An 11,768-nucleotide genomic window follows, 5' to 3' on the forward strand; every position below is an offset into this window, starting at 1 on the left:
TATTTTAAGTTTTACCGCTGATATTCGGAGAGGGAAGATTGGGGACAACAGGATAGTTGAGGCTCTTGCATAGTCGGTTCTTGTAATGGCGTTTCGTGAATGCTCGGGCTGATGCTGCCCTTTATGCGCAGAAGTTGAATGCGGAGGTAAATGTCTTATTAATTTATTTGTTTATGGTATTTCCTTACTTGAAAAGTATACTGTTGCATTGAATTCATGGAAAGTATAGAAAGTAATGCAGTGTCATTTTATTGAGGGAGAAAGGATGAAATATGAAGCTGGATGAACTTATCTTCCTAAATGGATGTGTATTTATTATATTCCTTATAGAGTTCAAGTCAAGTGTAAGTTACTTGATTCTGGTCTGTTCTCTGTTGGATAAAAAGATGTGAATGGACGTGGATGAATAAAGTGGGTTGAGAAGAAAAAGAATGTGTTCCCATGCAATACTTTGCACAGAACCAACAGTGAGCATGATAGGGTGAAGAGTTTGGTAGAGGAAAGAGAGGTAAAAGGTCAAAAAGGTTGAATTTCTAGGAGGGAGAGGATGGTTTTTAAGGGGAAGTTGCTGTAAGGGATAGTTCAAAGGTGGAGGTCAATGGTTTGATGCAGTTTGTGGAACTTGCTGGAGGCAAAGATGTAGGCTATTTGGCTTAAAAAGAACAATCTTAATACTTTCGTAAACAACCATCTATGGTTTATTGTATGGTTGATCAAATTAGCAGTTTGGAAGTAAATGAGTGAATGAGCAACAAGTGAAGAAGAGATGGAAATTTTGAATAGGATTGATGCCTAGTTTTCCTTTGATGGAAGATAAATAACATGTGTATGATATTTTCACCAAAGTGATTCGAGAGGGAAATTATTGTAGCCGGAGTGGCTTAAATATAGAACAGGTAGGATATGGATTACTTATAGATTAGAATGAGATGAGTTAACAAGGAGCAGCGAGGTGAAAAAGATGTCTCTGTGCTTCTGTTAACACTTTGCTTTTAAGAATGATTATGATAATTTTTTATTTCTTTATTTTTTGGGTGGTAAGCTAGGATGCATGGACGCGGCGCCAGAGGAGCCGCACCCTCGTCCGACGCGGCGACGCGTGAGGGACGTCGCTGACCACGCATCGGTGCTGCGTCGGGCCGTGTTTGCCACGTGTTTTTTTTTTTTTTCCCCCGACTCACGCCGACGTGGCTCGGACTCGGGCCGATTCGTGCCGACTCGAGCCGTATCAGGCGAAACCGCCGAAATGGCTGATTTAAGCCGAAACCGGTGGATTTGATACGCCGCTATCGCCGTCTTCACCGGCTTAAACCCTTTCTTCTTCTTCTTCTTCTTCTTCTTCTTCTTTTTTGCTTCTTTGTCTTCTTCTTCCAGCGTTGCGCCGTTACCGTTCTGTAACTTCTGTTCTATTTCTTTTTTTTTTAATAAGTTTTGTTTTGTTTTGCTTTTTTTTTTGAAAAGGATCATTAAAATGCGTTTGGTTAGAGGCTTTATTTTGTTTTTTGTGCCTCTCACGTGAGCCACATCTTCTTCTTCTTTTTTTTTTTTTTTTTTTGGTACAGTACAGTACAGTACATTATTATTATTATTATTATTATTATTATATTATGAGTTTTCTATTATTATTATTATATAAAAAAAATGCTTAACAATATATAAAATATATAAATAAAAATATTTTTAATAATTTTTTAATCGCCGAGTCTCGCTGCACCCGCACCAGCACCCACCTTTTTCAAAAATTGCCGAGTCCCGCACCCGCGCCTGCACCCGAGTCTCGAAACGCACCCGTGCTTCATAGGTGGTAAGCAACTTGTACACACAGTTAGTTTCTGCAATTGTGCATTGATTATTATCTGTTTTAGGGGAATAGAGGCATTTTACTTGACTTTGTCATGAAAAATGTTTAGACATGAAAAATCTGATTTTGCTACTCTTTATGGTTGCGGAGAATGGGTTTCAGAATTATGCAGTTAGGAAATTCCATGATTTCTTCATATTTATCTTAGTGTGATGACAAGTTTTGTCCACCAAAAGTGACATGTCACATTTGAGTTCGGGAATCAGCCTCTAAAAGAAAGAAAAAAAAGATATGGTAGTAATGTTGCCTGCTTGCTATGACCTCTACTAGACCCCGTAAAATGGGAGCTTTGTGCATTCGGTACAATCAATTTTTTTAAATAAATAAAATCTTAATGATCATTGAGTAGTTTTATTCCAAATTCTTGGAAGTTTATGATAGAGAAGATTTAGGGTGTTCGGTTTGGTCATTTTGGGGGGGGGGGTGTATTTTAGGCCGACCGCAATGCTTGTTTTAGAAACCATCCACCAAGACTGGTTGATCAAGATGGAGCCTGCATCTAATGGTTTGCATTGGTTCAGTCAGGGTTATGATTTTGGCCAAATCACAAAAAAACACAAAGAAAGGGAGAGGGGTTGTTTGTCGGTGTGGGGTTGTTGGTGATAGGACAATGAAGGGGTGACCACAGGTTGAGGAGGCTGACTGTGTCTTTGGGGTGTGAGGGTTGAAAGGAGTGGCTAACGTTTGGAGAGAGAGAGAGAGAGAGAGAGAGAGAGAGAGAGAGAGAGAGAGAGAGAGATGAAAATGTTAGGGTTTGGGTGGATTTGTTTAATTGTTTCAGTTTTTACTTCTTTGATAGGATTTGGTGCTTCTGAAGGTGTACCCTCTTTGTGTGTGTGTGTGTATAATATTTAAAATAAAATATAAAATACAGTAGTGACTCGGTTGGTTTTGGGGTGGTTAAGTTTAGCTTTTACTTAAACCAAATCCGTAACCGCACTGAAGAGATCAGTTTTCTTTTCAACAAAACTAATTGGAGTAAAAATTGGCCAAACCAATCTGGGTTGGTCAGATCATTCGGTCCACCAGGTTTTTTTATTTTTACTTTCATTGTTGTTGTTGTTGTGTGTGCAGCCCTTAGAAAGACTTTCTTTTTAGGCTTTCAATTAAGAAAGACTAAAAGAGAATTTGTAGGCTTTTGAGTGAGTAGAAATAGAGTCGAAGGGGGTGGTAAGACTTGATGGTCAAGAGATAGTAAAGAGTAAGAGTTTACGATATCTTGAATCACTAATTTATAAAGATGGATAGATTGAAGAGGATGTGAATTATAGGATAAGAGGATGGTGGATGAAGTGGAGAGGTGCATTAGGAATTTTTTTTGCTCGTAGAATATCTATTAAGTTAAAGGGAAAATTTTATAAGATTGCTAAATGACCAACTATGCTCTATGATATTTGAATGTTGGGCTATTAAGAAGCAACATATTCATAAAGTGAATGTAGATAAGAAAAAGTATGTTGAGGAAATCCATTTAAAAGATAGGATTAGCCCCTATTGATGAAAAGATGAGGGGGAGTTGCTTGAGATAGTTCGGTCATGTTCAGAGGAGAGCAATTAATGCACCAGTAAGAAAGAGTAAGTTGATCCAAGTTGAGAGAACAAAAAAAAAAGTAGAAAAGACTAACAATTAAGAAAGCAATAGAGAGAATGACTTTAGATAAAATGGAACAAAGAAAAAGAATACTTGTGGCCAACCCTAACTAATTTGTTGAGCATCCATAGCCAACCCAAAAATTTTGGGAATAAGGCTTTGTTGTTGTTTGTTGTTAATGCACTCATCTTTAGTAGTCCCCGCAGGGGGAGGGATGCTGCTATGTTTTATAGTTAGTATTTGGGTTGAACATTTAGTTAAGAATGAATGAGGGTTTGTAAGCAGTGCACCTCAGAGAGGTATGTAATCTCATTTTCTGCAACGGGAGTCCTAATGGAATTACATGAACATTTGAGTTCAAACAATTAATTTTAACTGAATCAACAGAACTCAGAAGCACTTCGTGGTATTTGAGTAATTTAGTAAGTAGCCATTGTTGATGAAACCAAACGTCTGACTCATCAACAGTAGTTCCTTAAAATTGGTGCTTCCTCAGAGCTGGTGAGTCTCATCTTGGTCTTAGATGAAGACAAAATAATTTTGTCCCCAGCTAACATCTAAATGGAGAGCTTTATTTCAGGATATTTCATTGTGATCACTAACAACTCTTGTGGGTACAAATTAGTTCTCCAAAATGCCTGTTATTAAATTGTTTGCTCCAGATGGATGCATATTTCACCATGTAACTGTTAATCTCACTACCACTATCTTGATATTGTCTCCTATGTTCTGTTCCTCTTAATTAGATGATGCTCAAAAGTCCAAGCTATTTAAGATTTCTAAACATGAATGGTTGTATCTTGATGAGGACATAACTGCATGCTGAGGTTGTCAATACTTTGTTCATGTGAGACAGTGAGAGTGCATATTTATTTTATTTATTTTGTTTCACTTGCCACTTTTTTGGTGTTTCAGATGTTATGTTTTTAGCTCTTCAGTTCCACATATTAAGTTATTTCGTTGCATAAATGTTTATTTGTCGCAGAGAAGCCTTTATAATGCATGGGTAACTAGCTCAAAACTACGTGAGTCTGTTAGAGCCAAAAGAACAGAGTTACAACAGTTGAAGCAAAATTTGAAGCTAACTTCCATCCTGAAGTAGCAAGTAAGATTTGTGGCTACGCTTTCTTATCTATATAATGGACCGTTACATTTGCTTTAAAATCTTTCAATGTTTAAGAGCATCGTTATCGTCATCGTCATTTTACTACTGAAACTCATTTGGGGTTATCCATGTTTTGCATTATTGTTTGTAAATAATTCAATTTTTAGATATGAGTATGTTCTTAAAATGTTCTTTTTGTGCTAGGATTTTAGAACCCTCCCCCTTTTTCAACCTTTTTCTCCTTTCCATAAATCCTCTTGGAAAATAGACCGTGAGGTTCTGAACTGTAAAATAAAATTTGAATAATTGCCAGATGAACCAAGCTAGCTACTTCTAACATTATGGCCTATGGTACAGGTAATTTTGTCCTGGGTCATTGGCTTGAATTCCATTATGTAATTTATGTCTACTTAAAAAATTATAACACTAGCTAACTCTTTAGATTTTTTTCTATCTTCTTGAGGTCACAAAGATATTGAGATGCATGCATGCTTGTGCATAAGAGGATTTGTTGCTATCACTTGCTGTCTAAAATGTTGAATTTTATTCTAATTGTGTTCAACAAATGCAGATGACATATTTGGAAGAGTGGCCTCTTACGGACTGTGATTACTCCAGCTCTTTGTCAGGGGCTACTGAAGCTTTGAGGGCTAGCACTCTTCACCTTCTTGTTGTTGGTAGGGCAAAGGTAAGCATTAACATCTCCGCTTCCCAAAAATTGGCACATTTGTGGCAGAATAAATTTTAATTTGGTTCTTTTGTTGCTACAGGCTGATATCCAAAATGTGAAGGATGCCATTTGTTCAGCTGTTGATGTTATGCAGGCTATGGCATCCTCAATATGTTTATTATCATCAAAGGTATCTTTTTTTTTAATCCCAAGTTGTTCTATTGTTGTTTAATCTAACTTCTTTTTTTTAAAAAGGGATTCAATATGCTGAAATTTTCGAACGTTGTAGTTTTGTATCTTATAAATGGAGTATAAGCTTGTGCATTAAGTGGTTTGTAGGGTTGTGGTTGGTGAAAAGAGTAGCAGATCATTCTATAATGACAATCTCTATAAGCTAACTTTATAGAATATTTCATTTGTAATTTGAAATAGAAGGTTATAAAATGATCTGTTGCTTTCCAAGTAGTGGCATTAGTCAGATGTCCATGGCCTTGGATGTGAGCACAGATCATGTTGTCCATCGAATTTCCTTCATTTGTTGAGAGATAATTGATTTATTCCTGTCTTTTAGTTATCTTGGATTCTTGTATCAGCAGAGGTTGAGGCCATTTTCTTCTGTGAGTGAATGCTATCACCCTTGAGGTCATATAGAGATGTTGTCTTCCAATTAAAATCCTATTTCTTACTTTGTTGTGGGTGTTTCAACTTTTCTGCTTTTTCGTTAATGGAACCTCCACTTTCCTCTTCATATACCTTCAGTCTTTTCCTTCCATTCCTTCCCTGCCCTGTGCCTCCCCCAACACACCCCCTCTTTTTTATCTCCTTGCCCCTGTGGGGAAGAAACAATGTTCTGAAATTACACTAGAAAATCCATCTATCTTTTTATTATTTTAACTTGGTTATATCATTTTGATTTTGCACTTCAAATAGGGACACCTCCTGGAGAGGTAGCAGCCAAATTGTTAATCCATATATGATGTTGTATGTCAGTTTATGTTTTATCGGCCACACTATTTGCATGCAGTATATTGCTTTTATGCTCGCAACGAACTCACATATGCAGTTACATGTTTTGCTCATGCATAAATATGATTTAATTATCTTAGTGTATTTAATTTATTTAAATCAATCTAAATTTCAGTACATACACACACTCTTTTACAACCATTGAAAACATGAACAAATTTAAGATGATGAAGTTAAAAAACACTGTCAATTTTTGTGTGTGTGTGCATACATTGTAACTGCTATTTTTGCATAGTGTATGCATCTAGTGACGTTGGTAGTAAATTCACGAGCATACTTGCATACTTGCATTCACAGCTGTATTTTTTTTTATTTGCTCTGTCATGCACAAATATTTCAGTTTTAAATTTTTTTGGGTTTAAACTGTGCGCAATACACCATGTTACCAAATTTAACAATTGATCTTTGTCAATGGCATTTTCCCCATAAAAATATCCTACATCATTCAATCTTTACAAGTTATTTGTGTCATGTCTGAGGTTAACTGACTATTTCTCTACCATTATTAGAATTGGTCCTTGACTTGTTACAAAAATTAAGAAAAAATGCAGAAAACAACATCTGAATTTGGGTCAAAACCAACCTAATCCCATGTGCTTCCTATTTGAAATTATAAACCCCTGAATTTGATAAATCCTCAAATCACTCCTGTTAATGTAATGAATGGAAAATGCTGCAACATGCATTACTTGTGATAGAATTTCGATAATAAAACATTTGTAATTAAAATTTAATAAAAATTACTTTTGAAACTCTTTATTTATTTTTTTCTTTTTCTTTTTTCTCTTCCTTCATCGGTGGCACTATGGCCCAATCACCAACAAACCCCTGTTGCATGGTACCAATGCTAACAAACATGTCCAAATCCTAAAATGCAAAACTGGTGGCGAGGCAGGTGAAATAAGTGACAAGGTGGGTCGGGTTTTGGATCCCTGATCCAAATCCGTGGTCCTCTGATTGCCATAGTCCCCATTATTGTTGCACTGTCTCAGACTCAAAGGTGACACCATCAGCCAATTGGTCCGTTCACCAACCCTTCTCTTACTTTTGCTTCTTTTTAATTGGGAAGAGGGGGGGGGGGTGGTGTTGGGGAAGAGGGATAAGAAACAGAAAATAAATAAAGAGTTTTAAAACGAATTTTTAATTAAAATTCTATCACTTCCATTAACAAAACAGTAATAGGTGTGGTTTTAATCCAAAGATCAAAGGGGTTTTTTTAATTTTTCCCAAAAAAATTATTAGTATTGATCCCTGTATGTTCTTCAAACGTTTACCACGGTAGATGATTTTGGGATATTGAACTCTGTTTAGCCGGTGACTTTTTCATTTTTGCTTTTAAAAGCAATTACACTATCATTCATCTTCTCTACCATAGATGGCAAAAGATTTCATAGTCTAGCAATTGCATTTATGTTTTTTGTGAATTGTTGACCTCCATTAGCACAGTATGATCTTGCATATCCTGACACTGTAGAGTCCTCATATGCAAAGGACATGCAGCAAACACCAATTAGATATAACTGCACTTAATCCCAGCTCAAATAAACTTTAATCAAGGAGATATCTAGATCCTGTTAAGCTCCATCTTTCTTCTCGTTTGATTTGTTAGAAGATGATTTCATTTCACAATCCAAGGATTCTCTATCCAAAGAAGTTTTTTACCGCCTCCTTTTTTTGGGTTGGCTATCCTTTTATGATTCGTTCTACACAACCACACATGGCTATCCTTTTTGTATGATTTCTTTCACACACACACACACACCAGCACAAACATATATGCAAGTTTTTAGTCCATCCTGCATTGTTAAAGTAGCCACTTGTTTTCCAATCTTTAGCTTATTTGTCCCTTATGCATGGAATTTTTTGTTATTTATAGGTTGGGAATGTGAACTCTTTGGTAGCTGAACTCTCAAAGTTAAGTGTGAAAGAGCGTGCTTTGCTTGATCACTGCAAAGATCTCCTGTCAACAAATGCAGCCATGCAGGTAATTGTTCTATTTAACAATTATCAAGTTATTGGGACTGAAGTGTCAATGCAACTAAGATGGCTGTTCCCACGCATAATGCCTGGGAACAGGGCAGCAACTGTTTACCTAACATTCCCAGAGCATGTTGTGAGATAAGCCATTCCCAGAACATGGCATGTCCCTAGCCATTATAGTTGTGCGAATAGCCATTCCCATTCCTCTTTCCTAGAAGTGAAATAAAAGTAAAAATGTAAAATTCTAATTTTGTAATTCAGTAATAGTTGGCATCCTAGATTCCTAGTGTGTTTTTATTTTTATTTTTATCTTTTTATATATTGAATAACAACATATCTGATTTGAAAATTTTAATTATGGCCAGGTGACAGAGTGTAGCTTGAGAACACATATTGTACAACTAAAGCGTGTACCTCCGAGCTGACAATGAGACCTAGGTGGGAATAGTGAAAGAAAGAGAAGGGGAAGAAGCGGGGTAGAGGAATTGGTCGACTCATCAGGCCCATGACCTGAAGACTACAGGTTCGAATCCTGTCCCCGCCTAATCACTTGAGATGCTGGGGAAGCCGGCAGCTATGCCCTAACTCAAAGTGTAAAGCTCATATCATTTGACTGCCTACGTTAATAGCTAACAATATTCGATGACCCCCGAGGTAATAAGAGATTTATGTTTGGTTGTGGCTTCAGAAGAGTGCTAATTTGGCCTTCGTTGAAATACATAAAAAGTAGTTGTATGATGTATTTTCTATTAGTAGATGGCAGGAAATTGATGTTCATAATATCAAAATTAGATTGATTGTATACAGGTGTTTTTCTTATAGGCCTGAGGAATGTATATGTAAATATGTGTAATGATGGTTCCATGTTTCCTTTTATTCAATAGTTGATTAAGTTCTTATTCATGCCTCTTCCTATTCTGTGTATTTGATTAGTTTTAATCTTTTGAAACATCTTGCATTTTTACGTTTTTGTGATGATCACCACGCCCCAAAAAACAAACTGATTTTTTTTTTGGTTACTGTAAGTTGAGGGAACTTCGTCCCTGGATTTGAACCTTGAATGAAAATTTGAAATATATCAAATTTTTGGTGGAAAAAGTATATCAATTTGTTCAAAGAACCATGCGCTATATTGATAAATACGTGTAGGAGCCTGAATCTTGGATTCGATGGTGTTTTCTTCAACATCTTAGCTCTCTTCTTTGCATTGGCCCTTGCTGGTTTACATGTGCTAACTTATACAATAACCAAAGGCTACTAATTTCTTTTGCATTTTGCTAACAATATTAACATATGCTACTCGGAGCGTGGTATGCCTTTTGTTTGTAACGTGGTATGTTAAAACTATTATAAATTTTATTACATAAAAATTACAATTTAATATGGTAAGAATCTGATTGGTGCCACATAAACAATATAATATATGAATGTTTAAATTGTTTTTATTTTATGGGTGGCACGTAAATTTGTTATATCTCTAACTTCAATCCTTATTGGCCTTTCTCCATTGCCTCTATCATGGGTTATGCTGCAGTCTCAACCACAACAGATCCAAAGATGGCAAAAAGAAGAAAGTGTTTGGAGGGGTAGTGGGGGAGGGGTTTGAGTTGCATGTTAATATAAAAGAAAAACGTGTCAAAAAAATGTCTATTTCAAAACAAAAAACGATGAGTGATGTGGTTGGTTAAAACCCATGGAACTTGCGTGTAACTTTTAATCAAAAAAAAAAAATTATTCTTCATTAAAGACGTAATGTATTATTTGCTCTATGCAACGTAATCGAAGTTAATGGAAAAATGGGGGCAAATTATGGTTTGATCTTCTCTTTGTGGTTGTCAATCTTAATTTTCCATTATCTTGGATTTCACTAAGAGACCTTCCAAGCAATTATGAGATTACTTAATAAATCAAGAGATTGATTATTAGTGAAGTAAACTCTCACATTTTCTCTATTTCTCTTTTTTTTTTTTTTTTAATCACTCTTTTCACAAATTTTCTACGGTCACATCACTAGCTTTTACACAATTTTATGTAGGATTATATCTCCTTAAAGAAAATTTTATGTGGCCCACATTTGAAGATGAAACTCATGTCTTAAATTTCTTATTTCATGTCTTAAGTTTCTTATTTGTGAAAGTTACATTTTAGATATAACATCCTTTAGTAACTCTCAAATGGTGTAACCCATTCGGTTAATAACCACCATGAAGTTACAACTTTTAAGCTCCTTGATAGAAGGAGAGTTATGGAAATCTTCATCTAAAAGGGTCCCTAATCTAGCCTATATATATAGCTTGTGTTTCCATTAAAAGGATATGTGTGAGGTAAATGCCATAGACTAGAAGACCCTTTTATATATACGATCATCATATAGTGAGTCTTCTTTTCTTCAAAAACTTAAACAACTATGGCTGGAGGTATGTGTATTTTATTCCGCAACTTTAAATTTATCTTACATTTTACACATAATTCGCGCTTGTTGTTTATGCTAGAATTCCTTAATCAAGATTCTGAAAACCTTATTACATCCATTGGCCCACGTAGTTTATACCTTTATGTTAATCCTTAAATTAAGAATGTTTGATGGAGATTTTAAATGATTGTGAGTTGATAGTAAGCGTGGCTTCTGGATAGGGTTGAAAACTTTAAATTATTTTACTATTTAATTTATTTTTTGTATTATTTATGAATTTCACTGTACTTTTTGATATTATTCATAATCTCATTGTACTATTTTAATTAATTTTTACCTTTATTTATAATACTTTTAATAATAAATTTTTAATTTTAATAAAATAAGCGATATTCAAATACATCCTAAATTAAGGATAAAAAGATAGAATATTATCCTTAATATTTTTATGTACCCGTAATCCAATGAAGAAAGGAGGCTCTGGTTTGTGTAGGACTTTCTCAAAAAAAAAGTTTGTGTAGGACCCACAGCATACGCGAGGATTCGATTACATTAATTGCCTGTCATTGATTGGTTGTCCCCTTCGTTTGTGTTAGCTTTTGTCAAAGATATGGGTGCGGTGATGCCGTGGAACCCACTTCCAGTGGAGGAGAACTGCATCTTTCGTAACGCACCATTTTTTTGCTTTGCCAAAATCTAGAAAATTCTGGGACCCACCCTATTATTTTGTTTCAATCCTCAGAATCAAAATCCAAATATTTTTCCAACTTCTCAATTTCATTTCGGCATGCATGCTAATCATATCATGTTCCTTTATGTTACTTTAAACACACCTGCTTGGCAATAGTGAGACAAACGGTGCATTAGAAGAAGCGGTAGAAAAATAATATTTTAAATTTAAAATGAATGTCAAAAAGTTAAGAGAGGTTATAATTGTAAAATAGAATTTTGGATTCTAAAATTGTTGTTTTTAAGATTTCAAAACACCTAATCAAATAGACCCACAAAAGTCGAAATGAAACTCAACATTGCATTTGAATTTGTTGGGAGTGTTCTGGTTATTTATCATTTGTGTTAGTATTATTTTAAATTTTTTTTGTCTCTATAGGATGGATAGTTAAG

General features: G+C 35.2%; 1 protein-coding gene across 1 annotated transcript; it reads left to right on the plus strand.

The window, feature by feature from the left end:
• The first annotated feature begins 4,251 nt into the window (after window positions 1-4,251).
• Window positions 4,252-8,664, plus strand: LOC115971175 (QWRF motif-containing protein 9-like). Its single transcript, XM_031090913.1, has 6 exons — window positions 4,252-4,299; window positions 4,438-4,557; window positions 5,129-5,245; window positions 5,328-5,417; window positions 8,130-8,237; window positions 8,599-8,664. Exons 3-6 carry the CDS (start codon window positions 5,129-5,131, stop codon window positions 8,656-8,658), a joined length of 375 nt encoding a protein of 124 aa, XP_030946773.1. The 5' UTR covers window positions 4,252-4,299; window positions 4,438-4,557; the 3' UTR covers window positions 8,659-8,664.
• Window positions 8,665-11,768: the final 3,104 nt, after the last annotated feature.

The sequence above is a fragment of the Quercus lobata genome, chromosome 12 (assembly GCF_001633185.2).
Source record: "Quercus lobata isolate SW786 chromosome 12, ValleyOak3.0 Primary Assembly, whole genome shotgun sequence".
Taxonomy (NCBI): Eukaryota; Viridiplantae; Streptophyta; class Magnoliopsida; order Fagales; family Fagaceae; genus Quercus; species Quercus lobata.